Source organism: Juglans regia, chromosome 1 (assembly GCF_001411555.2).
Source record: "Juglans regia cultivar Chandler chromosome 1, Walnut 2.0, whole genome shotgun sequence".
In the NCBI taxonomy this organism is placed as follows: Eukaryota; Viridiplantae; Streptophyta; class Magnoliopsida; order Fagales; family Juglandaceae; genus Juglans; species Juglans regia.
In genome coordinates this window covers 9,395,972-9,412,727 of record NC_049901.1, presented here as the reverse complement: position 1 = coordinate 9,412,727, position 16,756 = coordinate 9,395,972, and the positions used below count along the sequence as shown (strand labels likewise).

General features: G+C 36.6%; 2 protein-coding genes across 2 annotated transcripts; one reads left to right on the top strand and one right to left on the bottom strand.

The window, feature by feature from the left end:
- The first annotated feature begins 8,389 nt into the window (after nt 1-8,389).
- On the top strand, nt 8,390-11,930 carry LOC108998646 (remorin-like). The gene is made up of 5 exons (XM_018975272.2): nt 8,390-8,766; nt 9,723-9,800; nt 9,898-9,985; nt 10,820-10,901; nt 11,433-11,930. Exons 1-5 carry the CDS (start codon nt 8,433-8,435, stop codon nt 11,631-11,633), a joined length of 783 nt encoding a protein of 260 aa, XP_018830817.2. The 5' UTR covers nt 8,390-8,432; the 3' UTR covers nt 11,634-11,930.
- A 695-nt stretch (nt 11,931-12,625) lies between these two features.
- On the bottom strand, nt 12,626-15,122 carry LOC108998541 (transcription factor MYB17-like). The gene is made up of 3 exons (XM_018975106.2): nt 14,968-15,122; nt 14,258-14,387; nt 12,626-13,590 (listed from the first exon to the last, which is right to left on the bottom strand). Exons 1-3 carry the CDS (start codon nt 15,098-15,100, stop codon nt 12,978-12,980), a joined length of 876 nt encoding a protein of 291 aa, XP_018830651.1. The 5' UTR covers nt 15,101-15,122; the 3' UTR covers nt 12,626-12,977.
- Between the last annotated feature and the right edge of the window lie 1,634 nt (nt 15,123-16,756).

Below are 16,756 nucleotides of genomic sequence, written 5' to 3'. Positions count from 1 at the left end.
GAGAGAGAGAGAGAGAGAGAGAGAGAAGAGAATGCATATGCATATGCCAATTTCGTTTCTAATAAATGCATATGCCACTGTAAAAAAATATTATCTACAAACTTTTTTTGATGATCTTAATTTTGTGGAAAAAAATCTTTAATTTTCACAGATTAAAACTTGTGACAAATAAGATTTTGTCCAATATAATTATTTGCAACAAGAATTTTCTAAAAATGTAAATTTGGTGGTAAAACTTAATTATTTGCTACCAAATAGTATTCGCAGGAGCCGTTAATTTTTTGTCACCAACTGATTCCGTCACTAATGAATGCATATGTCACTATAAAAAAATATTATCTGCAAACTTTTTTTAATGAGCTTAATTTTGTGGAAAAAGTAAAAAATATAATGTGCAAACTTTTTCTGATGATCGTAATTGGTGGAAAAAAAACCTTTAATTTCCACATATCGTAACTCGTGACAAATAGGAAATTGTCTAATATAATTATTTGCAGCGAGATTTTTCAGACAATGTGAATTTGGTGGCAAATTGTATTCATGGGAATTGTAAATTTTTTATCACCAACTAATTCCGTTACTAATAAATGCACATATTGTCCTAAAAAAATATTATCTACAAACTTTTTCGGATGAGCTTAATTTTGAGGGAAAAAATCTTCAATTTTAATAGATTGTAAATCGTGGCAAATAAAATGGTCCAATATAGTTATTTGTGGTGAGAGTTTTTCAACGACGTGATTTTGGTGGCAAAAAGTAATTATTTGCTACCAAATAGTATTCGCGGGAAAAATTTATGTCCCAAAAACCACTATTGAATAAAGGAAATTGCTGATTTTTTGGAGACTAAATACATGGAAAGAGAAATAGATGTCAATACTCTCCCTCAAGTTGACGCATATAGATCTGTAATGCCCAACTTGCGTGAAAAATGAAGAAAAAGTTCATGGCCTAAAGTTTTGGTGAAGATGTTGGCAACTTGGTCATGACAGGAGGTATGAATGGCTTTGAGGAGACCTGATCGGATTTTATCACGAACGATGTGGCAATTAATCTCAATGTGTTTGGTAAGCTAGGGAAATATGAGATTGTGTGCGATGTAGAGAGCAGATTGATTGTCACAATATAAGGTGAAGGGTTCGAGATGAGAGATGTTAAGATTGGTTAAAAGCTGCTTGAGCCAGGTGAACTCATAGGTGGTGACGACCATAGCCCGATATTTAGTTTTAGCAGAAGAGCGAGCCACGATAGTCTATTTCTTTGTATGCCAGGAGATATGACTGGTGACTAATTGAATAGAGTATCATGTAGTGGAATGACAAGTGGTGGGACAACTGACCCAATCAAAACTAGTATATGTTGTGACGTGTAGACTGTTAGAGGAAGGAAAGAAGATGCCTTGGCCAAGGCTACCTTTAATGTAACGGAAAACTCTAGTAGCCCCAATCATGTGAGGAACCTGATGAGCATGCATGAACTGACTGAGGATATTAACTGCATAAATAATGTCTAGTCTGGTGATGGTTAGATAAATGAGGCGGCCAACGAGACGACGGTAAAGGCAAGGATCAGGAAGTAGGTCATCGTTTTGATTATTGAGCTTCAAGTGTTGCTCTATGGAAAAAGAAGCAATTTAGGCACCAAGTTGTCCACTGTCAGAGAGGATGTCGAGAGCATATTTACGCTGATTATGAAAAGATGCCGTTGGGTGACCGAGCAACTTCGAGTCCAAGAATGTACTTCAGAGAACCAAGATCCTTTGTTTTGAAGTGAGTGGAAATAACTCTTTTGAAGACCTTAATCTGAGAAATGTTGTTACCAGTGACCAAGATATCATTAACATAAACAAGAACAAGAGTGATGCTGGTGCTGGTGACAAGAGTGAACAAAGAATGAAGTACCTGAGACCGATGAAAACCTACATTAAGAAGCACAATAGTTAGTTTAAAAAACCAGTTTCGAGAGGGTTGTTTAAGGCCATAAAGGCATTTTTTGAGGCGATAGACACGGGTCTCCCCCTTAGTGCAATATTCAAGTGGTGGGGTCATGTAAACTTCTCGACATGCAAGAAAGCATTGTTGACATTAAGTTGATGAATGAGCCAATGTTTGGTGGCGGAAACTGCTAACAAGCACCGTAAAATGGTCATTTTTTGGGCCGGAGCAAATGTCTATTGATAGTTAAGGCCTTCAACCTGTGTATAGCCATTGGCAACTAGTCGAGTTTTGTACCTCTTGATGGAACCGTCAGCCTTGAGCTTGGTTTTGAAAATCCATTTGCAACTAATGAGTTTCTTACCAGGAGGAAGTGGCACAAGAGTCCAAGTCGAATTGTCTTTTAAGGCACGAATTTCAGAGGACATGGCCTCATCCCAATGAGAGTAGCTGGTAGCCTCAGAATAACAGGAGAGATCAATACAAGTGGTGAGAGCAATTAAATAAGAGATATGAGAGGAAGAAAAATGTGAATATGAAAGAAAAACAGATAAAGGGTGAGCAATACCTGAGGCCGGTGGAGCATGTGAGGATGTCGTGGGCTTCGTATGTAAGGTCGGACAGACATAGTCGTGAAGATATGTAGGTCGAGTAATTGTGCGGCGAGGACGAGGAACATGGGGGATGGAGGGGAAGTAGGTGGTGGAGGTGAAGATGGTGATGGAGATAAGGTGGTAGGGGAGTCAGAGGATGAAGAAGAAGACACTATGGGTTCTGGAATAGGGATGAGGGATGAGGGTGCTGGAAGGAGAGGAAAAATCAAGAATATCTCATAAATGAAATTGCTAATCATGAAATGTGACATCGCGGGAAAAGAAGATGGACTGAGTGTCAATATTGTAGAGCTTGTATGTTTTATGAGTAATGGGGTAGCCTAGAAACACACATTTGATAGCACGAGGAGAAAATTTGTCATAGTGAGGACGAAGAGTTTAAGCATAACAAAGGCACACAAACACACGAAGGTGATTAGAGTTTGGTGTTTTATCAAAAAGTGTTTCAAAAGGAGTTTATTTTTTAGAAGACTACTGGGAGTGTGATTGATGAGATATGCATCAGTGAGAACACAATTATCCCAAAATTTTAAAGCTAGGTGTGTTTGAGATCTGAGACTGTGAGCAACATTCAAAAGGTGCCGCTGTTTACGCTCCGCAAGGCTATTTTGTTTAGGAGTTTCAATATATGTATGTTCTTGAATGATGGTGATCCCGAAGATAAGTTTGAAATTGATGGGAGAGAAATTTTTGTCTATTATCAGTTCGAATGATTTTAACAGTGATGTTAAATTGAGTTTGGAAAAGAGCAAAAAAAAATGCGTTAAATGGGTATAAACTTTGGATTAAAAACACATGAGATATATTCAAGTAGTGCAGGAAAAATCATCAACAATTGTGAGAAAATAATGAGCCCTGCAAAGAGAAGAAATATGATAACCACCCCAAATATTACAAAAAATACGATTAAAAGAAGAAACACTTTTACTAATAGAAAGAGAAAGAAAAGCAATCTGGTGTGCTTAGAATGAGTACAAATGTTGCAATCAGAAATAATATAAGGAGAATTAAAAAGACTAGGAATAGTAAAACTGGAAGGATGACCTAGACGTTGATGCATAAGGTCCTATTAACGGTGGGTTGTGCAGCGAATGTAAGTGGAAGATCATATTGGTACACATAGAGTCCATTGCAAAGATCACCTGCTCCAATCAGCCTCATCAATTGTGAGTCCTAAAATAGACAAGTGTTAGAAAAAAATAAGATGACACAAGAAGTTTGAAGTGTGAGTTGAGAAATAGATAAAAGATTAAAGAAGAAAGTGAGGACATAATAGACATTGGACAGTATAAGAAAAGGGGAGAGAATACAATTCCCAATGCCTTCGACAAGGACATCGTCTCCAGTGGGGAGCCAAACACAGTGGCTAGAATCTAGAGTTCTCAAATTAGTAAAACAAGCTTGCTGGTGACAAATATGGTGGCTTGCGCCACTGTCCACCACCCGGTGGTGATCCTGATTGAAGAGAGGAGCAAGGGGGAGAAAATATTACCAACAAAATGAGCGGATGAAATCAAAAGGGAAGGAGGCGCTGGTGCTAGTAAGGAGAGTAATTTTTGATAGAGCTCTAGTGAGAGACCTGGAATAGGACTCGACATCGAGGTGGTGGTGATGGCTTGGTTCACAGTCGGTGGGGGTTGGCCAAGGATCGAAGGCAATGACTTGGAGCGCGGTTTGCGACTAGGTGGGTAACCCACAACGGTCCAACAACATTCGCTAGTATGACCCTCCTTCCCGCAGACCATGCACTTGAAGGCTGATTTTCGACTTCCAGGAGTGCAAATAGCCATGGCTAGGCTTTTAGATGGGGTGGTGTGAAGGTGGAGCAATCGTTGTTGTTCTTCTTGGAAGAAAATAGAGAAGACCTTGCTGATGGAAGGAAGAGGATCCATGGCCAAGATCTCTGTGCGGAGAGGTACATAAGAGTCGTTGAGGCTAATAAGAAATTGGAAAATTTTCATCTTCAGCTTGGTGTTGGAGATCCTTGAGGTCGATTCTACTTTGAAGATGTCGAAGTTCATCCCAAATTTATTTAATTTGATTATAATAATCATGGATTGAGTTGGTGGTTTGTTGTAGGGAAGAGAGAGCTTGTTTGAGGTGATAGATTCTGGCGTTGTTGCCATGGTATAAGCGAGAAGATAAGTCGACCCATACATCACTAAGATCGGAATGGTACTCAAGAGAATTTGTGATGGATGGGCTGATGGAGTTAAGGTTCCAAGTAAGAACTATGTCTTTGGTTTGGTTCCATTGAGGGTAGTCGGATGAAGTGGGATCAGGAGGGTTGAGGGTGCCATCAATAAAGCTTAATTTATTTTTTACATTCAATGCTCGTGTCATGACTTTATTGCCATTTGAAAAAATTGTCACCAATGAGGAGACCATTGACAAAGATGAGGATTGGAGAATCTGATAGGTGAAGGAGATAGGGTGAGGAGATGGGTGAATTGGAGGTGGCGGCCATGTGTGTAGAGTTTAGGGATCGATTAGGCTGATATCATGTTAAAATTAAGAGAAGAGATTTTTTTTTAATAACAAAATAGAAGAGAATTGTTTGTATTAAATCTGTGTATAGAATTACAAATAAATATATTTACAAGAGACAAGTATAGAAATATATACATATAGTAAGTGAATTAATTGGACTAATTCTTAAAATAAAGGAAATTATTGATTTTTTGGAGACTAAAGGGTGAGTTTGGATCTCAAACTCATTTCAATTTATTTCAACTTATCATTATAACTTTTTCAATTTTTAATACAAAATATAATAAATAATTCAACTTTTTCAAATTTTAAAATAATAATAATATTAAAAAATAATATTCTAACAATAATTTATCATCTTAACTCAACTCAATTTAATTCACTTCAATATTCAAACACATTCTAAAAAGTAAATAGATGGAATGAGAAATAGCTGTCAATAAATCAGATAAGTACGTATCAAAGCAGGCATAACGACACGTCATATTTCGCATACAGAATCTAGAAGTATCGAGGGACCACAACGTGGCAGCTGCTGCTTAACATCCTACAACCGCCGACACTGCTCAACGTTCCTGTCGGCCGAGTTTTACTCCTACGTATATATAATTCGCCGAAAAGTCCCGAGTCTCGTATATATGTGCAAAGAGCGTGCAAGAGGGCAAAAATACAGAATTAAACTCCACTCCTCTTTAAAAGAAATACACAATACTTACCTAACCAATATGTATCTAACATTATTTTAATTATTAAAAGCAAAAAAAAAAATAAAATTGATATCAACATATTTTATAATTATAAATATAATTTTTCTTAAAATTATTACGGCAGAAAGATATTTAGAAGATATTATTTACACATTTTAAAATTACAAATATCTTCCCTTCGTCAATTTGGAATTGAGTTTGTGAGAGGCCGTGACCACATACATGACATGGCGGGCAGTGGTGGATTTGTTGGTGGACAAGAAAATGCGGCACATAACATCAAGTGTTTACTTAGTGAGGCCCAGCCTAGCTACGAGAGACAGTACCAGTAGTAGCTTAATTAGAGATAAGTTTATATATGTCGCTTGAGATGAAATAATTTTAAATAAAAATAAATATTATTATAATATTATTTTTTAATATTATTATTATTTTAATATTTTAAAAAATTAAATTATTTATTATATTTTATATAAAAATTAAAAAAAATTATAATAATTAAATGAGATAAAATAAAATCGTTTCTATATCTAAATAGTAACGGTCCAACATGTGCCGTATTATAATAACTACTATAATAACGCATGCATGATGCCATGTGTAGTGTGGAAATCTATTTGGGTTTAGTACTTGTCAATTTTTCCAATATTTTCATCTTTTACGCTCTTATGCAGGTTACTCGATTGGAACAGGATTGTTCCTCTACAATATTTACATGATGGTAGTAGCATGATTTTTATTATACATGATCGCTTTCAAAATATGTATGTCTAATTAATACCAGTATTTGTACGTTCCACGATAATTTTATGACATGTAAATCATCAGTACATATTTATATACATGAATGATACATTATTTGCCTACTCATGATCATGAAAGACATGGTCCACATGCACGCGTCATGAGCTGATCAGATTAGCCATTATGAGAAAGTTAAAGGTCTTATTGCGAATAATCTAAGATAAGATATCTGTGAGGGTTTTGCGAATAATCGAAGAAAGTTAAAGGTCTTATACGTACGTACATACATATATACAGGCGATCATGTACGTATCATGTATGTATAATATTCATGAGCCATTCATGTTTTTCAAAAAAAAGATCTAAATCATAACATATATCATAGATTAATAATATTTATAATCATAAAATATATAAACGTTGTGTATTTTTTTATTTTATTTTATATGTGATTCCATATTTATTAATTTTTTTAAAAAAATTGTGCGTTGTACAGCTCAAGACTAATGTATTATTAATTTAGCAGGCGTTAAACAGGCCGATCGATACGGTGGATCTGGATTGATAAGGATAAAAGGAATAGGGCCACTTTACGACATGGCCCACAAAGATTCCGTCATTAACAAGACAGAATTAAGAATCTGGCCGGTGTATATTGTACTGTACTATTAATTATTGAATCTATCGGGGCCGGCGACAAAACAACCACATGGTCGCCGATGTAAGTTGCACATATATATATATATACCTCATCCATGCATGCAGACAAATGTTTCCAGTTCATGTGAAAATAGGGAATATCTAATATCTCTCTAGCGTACTCGTCCTATTGATCGATAACCTCTTCGTAAAATTACAACACCATCATTTTCGTATTAAAGCTAGCTAGCGAGATGATTCACGGACGTTGGTCGTTCGGAGAAGATCGAAGATGGTACGCACGTAACGCCCCATGGGTCGCCATTCTTCGGAATTAATTAATAACCTTTCTAACTGATCAAAGAATTTTAAATTTTCAATATGTTTTCATTTACGTACACTCTCAATTAAGGTTATTTATTATTATGATGAAAATTAGGAGACACTTGTTAATAATTTGAGAAAAAGTGAAAAAAGTACATATAATTAATGTTCGTACCATTTTAACATATATATATATAATTCTTCACCGGCTAGCTAGCTATTGAGGACTAATAATAGAAAAGGATCCAGATCTAATAAACTGCATGGATCATAATTCCTAGATCACATGCTACTTGTAAAGAAAAAAATGGCCATATTTGAAGACTTCACGCAAATAGTAAATATCACCAAGTAATTGCGGTTAAATTGCAAATGTCATAACGGATATAATTATTTCACACTATAAAACATCAAAGATGATAAATCCTTTAGTTACAAAAAGATTTCTTAAAAATAAATTTATAAACTAACGTGATTTGTTGTGATACATGAGAACTAATACTATTACTCATCATCTATTTTATTATTATCCTTTTATCATTTCATGATGTAGTATTAAATTATTAGAAATTATTTATTATGTTTTATTTATGTGTCTATTATTTAATAATATATCAAGAAATATTGAAAAAATGATGATAAATAAATGTTTATTTTTATAAAATTTATTTGCGGCCATACTAATTCTAAAAAAATATTATTGGGAAGAATTTAGATTTTAAAAAAAAGAAATATATGTATGAATACATACGTACATAAGAACAAGAACTTGCTAACGGATTTGTACTTTATAACGGAAATGTAAATATAGATAAGAGAAAATTCGCCATATTTTTTATAATTTTGAAAATTCGCCATATCTGTAGACTGTGGATTGGTAGAATCCGATCCCATTAAAATAGCACTTTACCTGAGACTTGGAGTCGGAGGCAGAGCCATTTTGCCAATGCCAACTCATAATAGGCCATCTGTACCTTATAATGACATCCCACCCAAAACCCTCCAACTTTATTCTAATTATATTATTAGCCCAACCAAGCTGTTATTCACTCTCTCAAATTCTCTATTTCTATCTCTCTCTCTCTCTCCCCTGTCTTGTCTTCGTTACTGATTTTAGCAGAGACATGGCAGACCAAGAACCCGCCATCAAGTTCGAGCCCGAAGCCCCCTCGGTGCCTGCGCCTTCGCCTCACCCTCCGGCAACAGAACACCTCGAACAACCTCCCAGAGATGTCACCGAGGAGAAATCCGTAATTCCACCTCCTCCTCCTGAACACAAGCCCGATGACTCCAAAGCACTTGCCGTCGTTGAAAGTAACTCTCTCTTTCTCTCTCACGTTTTACCAATTTTTCTCTCCCAAAAAAAAAAGTTAGCTTAAACTTCAACGTCTGTTTGGTTGATGAGAAAATAAGATAAAAGTTCATGTCTCTTTGATCTTATTTTGAGCGTTGCCTATTTTTTATCGACCGTTTTTAGCTGGACCTTGTCATGTGTTTGGTTGATGAATAAAAGTAAAGTACGGGCCCATCTTTTTATGTCGTTTCTTTTCGATACGTATCTTTCATTTTTTTTTTTTATTATTATTTTTTACGTATCTTATAGTCTTAATTTGTGTTGAGACTCGAGAGTGTGTTTTTAATACCCTGGAATCTTAATCTGATACTTGGAATTTGAATCTTTTGGTGTCCTACTTTTTCTAGACAGCCAGATGGAGCACGTCTTTGTGTTTATATGGATTCTTCGTTGTTTCAATTTCTCTGAGATGGAAAATCTTTTGTTATTTGGATCCAAACAACTACTTTATAGCTTCAGATGGTGTCTTCCTCATCCATTTATATAAACAATAATTTTCACCTTTATTTTATCAGCATAAACAATAATTGTCACTTTTATAATCAAAACTATATAAAACCCCTAGTATAACCGATGCTATTATGTGAAAGAGAAATGCTTGGTTTACTAGACATCTTACAAAAATAAGTTTACAAATTGACGTGGTGTAATACGTCAAATTGTAAAGCTCTTTTGATTCAAAAGTAGATCTGATGTCCAATTTGTAAATTTCCTTTTGCAAGATCGCCATGTAGACCTAGCATATCTCTTTGTAAAATCATAATCCATGGTATTCCGATTGTCTTCTCATATATAGGTTATTCACTCTTTATATGCAGTTTCTCTATTAGACTATTATCAGTATGTGGATCAAGCTCTTGGGCTTTAGCAATGTTTGTAATTTGCCTATTTTTCTAAAACGAATCAATTTTGCCAGAGGCTCCAGAGTATGCCGAACAGAAAAATACTGAGGGTTCTATCGAACAGAAAAATACCGAGGGTTCTATCAACCGAGGTAATCTCAAATCTTAATGTTACCTTCCTTGTCCTTGTACCTACCTCCAATGTATGTATTATTGTAGGATTAACTAATTAACTCAAAATTATCTCAGACGCTGTGCTTGCAAGAGTTGCAACAGATAAGAAGATATCACTAATCAAGGCATGGGAAGAAAGTGAAAAGTCCAAAGCAGAGAACAAGTATGCACTTTCTTGAGCACTTGTTCTTTTTAGTATTTATGGGAAGGTCCTATCTGTATTACTCTCTAATTGTTACTGAGGAACTAAGCAAAGAACCTGAGAAGCAAGCTTTGACCAAAACCTAGCACACCAGCAAACGACCCTGTGTTTTAGCATAGTTATTCGAGTCTCCTGTGCCATGGTGCCATTTTTTGTGAAGACATTGATCTTGTGAATACTTTTCAAAAATTGATTTGCTCCATAGAAAAGAATTAGAATGCAATTGGTGAGTTTTTTTAATCAATTTGGCAAAGCCTGTTTAAGATGAAGATTCAAAAATTGAAGTGTAGCATCGTCAAAACCATTGGTACAGACTATGTTACATTGAAGATTAAACAGGTGCGTATCATGCTTGTTTGCGAACCAATTGAATGGAAATTCTCACCTCTCAGAGTTTTTCTCTTACTGCATTCATCTAACCTAATTCTTGGTTCAGCTAAAAAAGTGTGCGTAATGTGCCTATATCTTAATAATATCGTTTTCAGAAAATTCATCATTCATGTTTCTGAAGATTCAGCGCCCAACTAATATTTGTTACCTAGGTACAAACGGATACAATTTATGAAATCTGAAAGCTAATTTGTTAGTATTTACATAACATGAAGTTTAACTGAAAACAAATCAGATAATTGCATAACTGATTTGGAGTTGTATTGAATTGTTTTTGTTTTTTCTGCTGATTGGTTCTCATGGCTTGTTTAGAAAATAATATGAGATTGCAGTTAATAACTTGTGTTTTTTAGATATTTCGATCTAAATTTTGCGTACTGAAACTATGTTGAAATTATTGAAAAGGGCTCATAAAAAGCTATCTGCCATTGGGGCGTGGGAGAACAGCAGGAAAGCATCTATAGAGGCCGAGTTGAAAAAGATTGAGGTAATGAGTCTTCCTTCCAAGGTGTTCTTAGAACCTAATGTGCTGCAACCAAGTGGAAACCCGAGGATGCCAATAGAATTGCATCAAACTATAGGAGGCATCAGGTGTATTTTACCTAAAGTCTTACTCTATTACTTCAAGCCAATCTCCAACCCCTAGCGCCCCAACAAAAAAAAAAAGAAAGAAAAAGGAAAAACAAAAACAACTTCAAAGTGTACTTGTAGTGGAACGTGCTATTTGATCAACCTAGTAAGGTCTTTTAATTTACACTACCATGCTGTCAATTGGATCCGGTCAACTAGAACCACATTGTAATTCTATGACTTAGGTTTTATAAATTGATTAAAACTAAATAAGAAAGTGAAAGCAAATCATGTGTTACCTCCAAACTGAGTTGGTGGTTTAAGTACAGATTATATTCTGCCAAAGAAAAGGAGTCCAGGTAAAATCAGAATCGCCAGCATAGAAAACAACAATGATTATGAACTTGCTTCATGTTGTAATGACGTAACACATTTCTATTGTGAGCAGGAACAGTTGGAGAAGAAGAAGGCTGAATATGTGGAGAAAATGAGAAACAAAGTGGCTATGATACACAAGGCAGCAGAAGAAAAGAGGGCAGTGACTGAAGCTAAACGCGGGGAAGATCTACTCAAGGCAGAGGAAATGGCTGCAAAATACCGGGCCACTGGAACTGGTCCAAAGAAGCTCCTTGGTTGTTTTTCAGCCTAGAAATTTCAGGTCTGGTTGAAATATATTTGAATTATTTGTAGTCTTTCTTCGTTTGGAGTTCATTAATTATATGTGATGTTTGGTTATGTGGTCGGGAAATTGATCAATACGTTGTTGTGTCACAGTGATTTATGTGTGTGTATATTGCATTTGAATTTTGAAGAAAACCTAACTTATTAGTTTGTAAAAAAGGAACATGTATATTATTGGATGATGGAATCATGGAGTTCTCTGAAACCCATGTTGTAAGATTTGTTCGCATTTATTTTGAAAAATTGAGTCAATACCGTTTATATACGAACGTTCTTCCAACTATATTTATCTCTGGAATGTAATCCATCATATATTTTTAGGGTGGCTCTACAGCCACCGCTTCCGGTCCCGCTGGGAGCTACACATAGTTTAAAATGTAGTATTTTTTTATATTACTTTTTTATAATTGTATTTTTTTAACACTATAAAATATTTTTTAAAAAAGTAAAAAAATTATAATATTATTAAAAAATGCTTACTTAAGCACTAAGTAAAAAAAAAATTAAAAAAATTAAAAAAAAATACAATGAGACCGAGAGCGGTGAGAATAGTATTATTCTTTTTAGATAGACTGAGGTTGCGTTTGGATGTTGAAGTGAGTTGAGTTGAGTTGAGATGATAAAATATTGTTATAATATTATTTTTTAATATTATTATTATTTTAAGATTTGAAAAAGTTGAATTGTTTATTATATTTTATGTTGGGATTTGAAAAAATTGTAATGATAAGTTGAGAGATGTTTGTCATCCAAACGAAGCCTGAGTAGTTGAAAGTCGGTATCGCCCCTAAATATTAAGTCACTCGTATCAAATCATAAAGAGCTTTAATTTTGGTATTGTGCCCCTAAAAATGTTGCCTGCGTCAAAATACAGCTTTCCCCACAAATTCACACCCTTCGTTTGGAGGAACCTGAAAGAAAAATTAGTAGCAATTATATAATTTTTCGGGTAAAGCATCTCTGACATGGCACCAGTCAAAGTGAATATACCAAGAGCTTCTACTGTGCTTCTGGGCCCATATGATTGATTACAATGAAGCTGTCAGCAAGAGAGACAACTTGAATTATATCGACCTTCTGTCCATGTAGTGTTTAATCTCTTCTTCCCGCATCTTTTGAGAAAATCAAGAGGAGGAATTGGCGAGAAAATTTAGGAAACCAATTGGACTCGAAAGAAGAAACACAAAACAAAAGGTGCCAAACTATCTGCCTAGCTAAAAACTAATTGCTCTTCCCATGGTAATTACACTCCCGCAATGCAAGACCGGAAAGAGGCATCTTGTGTTCACATTTTAGTGTCGAGCCAAATTGTCTACCCTAGGAAGACATCATCACCATCTGGGAAATCTAGCAATAGGTCGAATGCTGCAGTATTGGAAGAATCGATGAGATTGTAAGAGCTGAGAGAATTCGGGCTGGCCATTGCGTCTTCTATCATTGGTCTATAGCTGTCTTCTTCATGTTCTTGAGTCATGTTCGTGGCGCCCCAGGTCCTGGTACTGTTTTTTGCTTGGACTGTGACATCAGAACCTGAACCACATTTTACAGATGAAGATGCTTGAGAGACGGGGCTTTGGCAGGCTTCCCCATCTTTCCCATTCATCTTCCGAAATGATTCTCCAACTTCAGTATTCCATAGACGGAGGAAGTAATCAGAGTCTGTCCAGCCCATCGATGACGGCTTGTGCAGTAACGATTCCTTTGACAAGCGAGCCTCAGCCTCTACTCTGGCACTCTCCCACTGTACCATGTGGCGGGTGGAAGGAGATTCGGATTCAACATTGCTTAGGTCCAGTTTGGATGAGGGCTTGTGCACCCATGGTCTCTGGACCGAGCAAAGCGGACGCTTCCTCAAATGAGTGTTCCAGAAGTTCTTAATCTCATTGTCTGTTCTTCCGGGCAGTTGTGATGCTATGGCAGCCCACCTACCGGGAAATTAAAAACCACAAGGTCCATTTATTGGTAACAGAATCCATAGAAAATTTTTAGAACAAATCAACCGAACCATTCTGATCAATACTAATTTCAAGATTTACAAACCTGGAATTAAAGTAAATTGATTTTGATATCAAAATTTATACAGAAATATTGCAAGCCGGAGCAACCTGGTTCTGATGTCTGTTTGAGACAATTATATTTGGAAAATGAAGAGAGCCCAAATAATTGAATCATTTTATATTGCCATCTAATAAAATACCACCTAGTAAAAAAAAAAACAAAGGAATCAGTTAAGAATGTTCAGGAGCTTTGCATATGCGGTAATCCAATGTAGACCCAGGAGCATTGTGCCATTGTGTGGTAAAATGCATGTCTGAATTAACCCTCCAAATGTACAAAAACTTGATTTATCACAAACTCGAAGCTCAAGTTGAGTTCATTGCCGAATCCACCTTTATATATACAAGTAACAGCTATCAAATCTACATGGTGATTTATGCATCAAGGTAACATCACCCATATCTGAGACGGAGAGAGTGCAGAAATATAATTGCCTAGGAGTTTTGAGGAGAGCATAACGTTATTCTCCAAATAGACACTAAACCCCCAAGCGAGAGCTAGCAAGAGAAACAAAGAATGATCGCTAACTCGTACCTGTTACCGAGCATTCCATGGAGCTGAATGACAGTATCCTCTTCCTCTGGAGAAAAGGGACCACGTTTGATGTCAGGACGAAGATAGTTTATCCACCTAAGCCGACAGCTCTTTCCACATCGAAGGAGACCTATGCCAAAGCCACATTGGTTCATTAGTTAGGTGCGGTTTGAATAGTAAAATTAGATAAAGATGGTTTTGACGAAAATTTATTAAAATATTGTTATAATATTATTATTATTATAGAGTTTAAAAAAATTAAATTATTTATTATATTTTGTATTAAGATTTAAAAAAATTGTAATTATGAAAAAATTATAATTATAAAATGAGATAAAACAGTTTTACTGTACAAATGGCAGAATATCCAACCGTATGCTACTCAGAAGGAAAAAAGAAGAAGAAGAAGATTATAATCTCTCTCTCTCCACACGTTAAAGAGAAAAGGAAAGAATGCGCGTCACCTTTTACCCGTCAAAATATGTCTTCCAACAACAGATTACAGCATCTAAATAGATGCTAATTAAGACGACCGCGTTAAAGCATCAGATTAGCAGCCCAACAAATGGATACATCACTCACAAACCCACAATCCGGATATCAAAATAACCTTTAATTAGTTCCAGCTTGGGAGTACAAAAGAGAGCTTTTACTAGCAACGCAATTCGATCCAGAAGAAGAAAAAAATAAAAAAGAAGATGAAGAATTACCAGCATGCTTGGGGAGGGAACGCCAGCTACCATGGCCGTGGTTGTTGATGTACTGCACCAAGATTTGGTCCTCTTCAGGAGACCAGGTCCCTTTCTTTACTCCCTCCTTGTCACAACACGGTGCCCTTCCCATCCTTGCCACCTAGCTCATTTACACAATGTCGAACCTCCCTTTCCGATTTTGATATACTTGTAGCCCACAGAGATATGTTACTCCCATGTTTAAGAGCAAGACCGGGAGACAGAGAATCGAAGTGACGGGATTTATCACCTGCACGTGACGGCCATAAATGCTGGTGTATTATGTTGATCCTATGCGGTGGAAAATCGGGCGGCTTTCTGGACCCTGCGTTGCATTTATTTGTACTTGTCAGAGTTGGCAAAAGCTCTCATTTGGTGAGGTTGCTATCAGACAAAAGGGAAAGCAAAAACACGAGAGGAAGATGATAAAATGAGAAAAATGTTGATCAATTCTATTCGATGTGTAAATTAAGCCGTATAGTATGCTATTTATTTAAGAAGAAAAGAATATTATGTATAAATGAATATACTAAACTGTCCCTAAACAATTATACACATTTCAGAAAGTTTGTTGAAATTTCGGGAGGCACAGTGTTGTTAGCATAACTGTTAAGTGATCTGTTTTGTTTCTTATGTGTAGTGACAGAATAATCATCTAGTAATCTCTTCCGCAAGATGCATCTTCTATAGAAGAGATGCTAACTGAGATGAAGGTAATACCTTTGTGAGGACATCCGCAAGTTGTAAGGCTCATTACAAGAAATTAGACTTTTTCCAGCGATTTTAAGATCGTCGTAAAAACAATCGCCACAAAAAATTCTTATTTGTGGCGACTTTTAAATCGCCGATGAATTTCAGCGCAAAGTTGACAAATGCCGAAGTGAAATTTATTGCTTATTTTTTTGCGGCGATTTATGGCGTAGGAATAAAATATTGTAACTGTAGAGGCTTTTTTTTCCAGCGAATTTTAAATCGCCATAATAGATGATTTTTCCAGCAAGCAATGTCAAAATCATTTTCTTATTGCGGCGAATCAGTAACGTTGAAAAAACTAATAAAATTAAATCCCACGAGTTTTCCCCTCATTCCTCTAATTCCCTCCAGTCGTCTCCTCCCCCCCTCCCGTCTCTTCCCAATCCCTCTTCTCCCCCAACCCCACTTTTCATGCCTCCACGCAGCAGCCACTTCAAGCCGCCGTCGACCCACCCTCACCGTCCACCTCCATCGTCGCTAGCCAACCCAGCCAAGCCCCTCCCTTGCAGTTTCTCTCTTCCACAGTTCTCCCTCGCTCTTCACGATCGAAGTGCTTTCTCCCTTGGGTTCCCAGTGCCCCCGCGTCCTCAGCCGCCACTCCACGTCCATATACCGGCGTAACTACCCCCCAACGGTCCCCAACCCCTCCACCGAAGCTTTCCCTCTCTCTCACCGTCGATCTGCTCTCCTTCTCACGGATCTCGCTCAAGCTTCTCGTACAAGTCCTGCGCCGCCTTCCTCCAAGGAGCAGGACCGCCGCTAGTCAGCCCTCCACACGGTCGTTTGGCCACCCCCATGTTCCACTGCCTCCCCTTCAACTCCGTAAGCCAACCCAGAACAGTGCACTGTTTTTGTTTACCAGCATATAGGAAAGTAGTTTTTTTCTCCAATCAAACGAAATTCTTAATTGGTTTGGAGAAATTCTTAATTGTTTACAGAGTTTGTATCTCCCATTTTACTCAAGTTGTTGATAGCAAGTGATGACTGATATTGTCGTGGAAACAGGCTTGGTTTT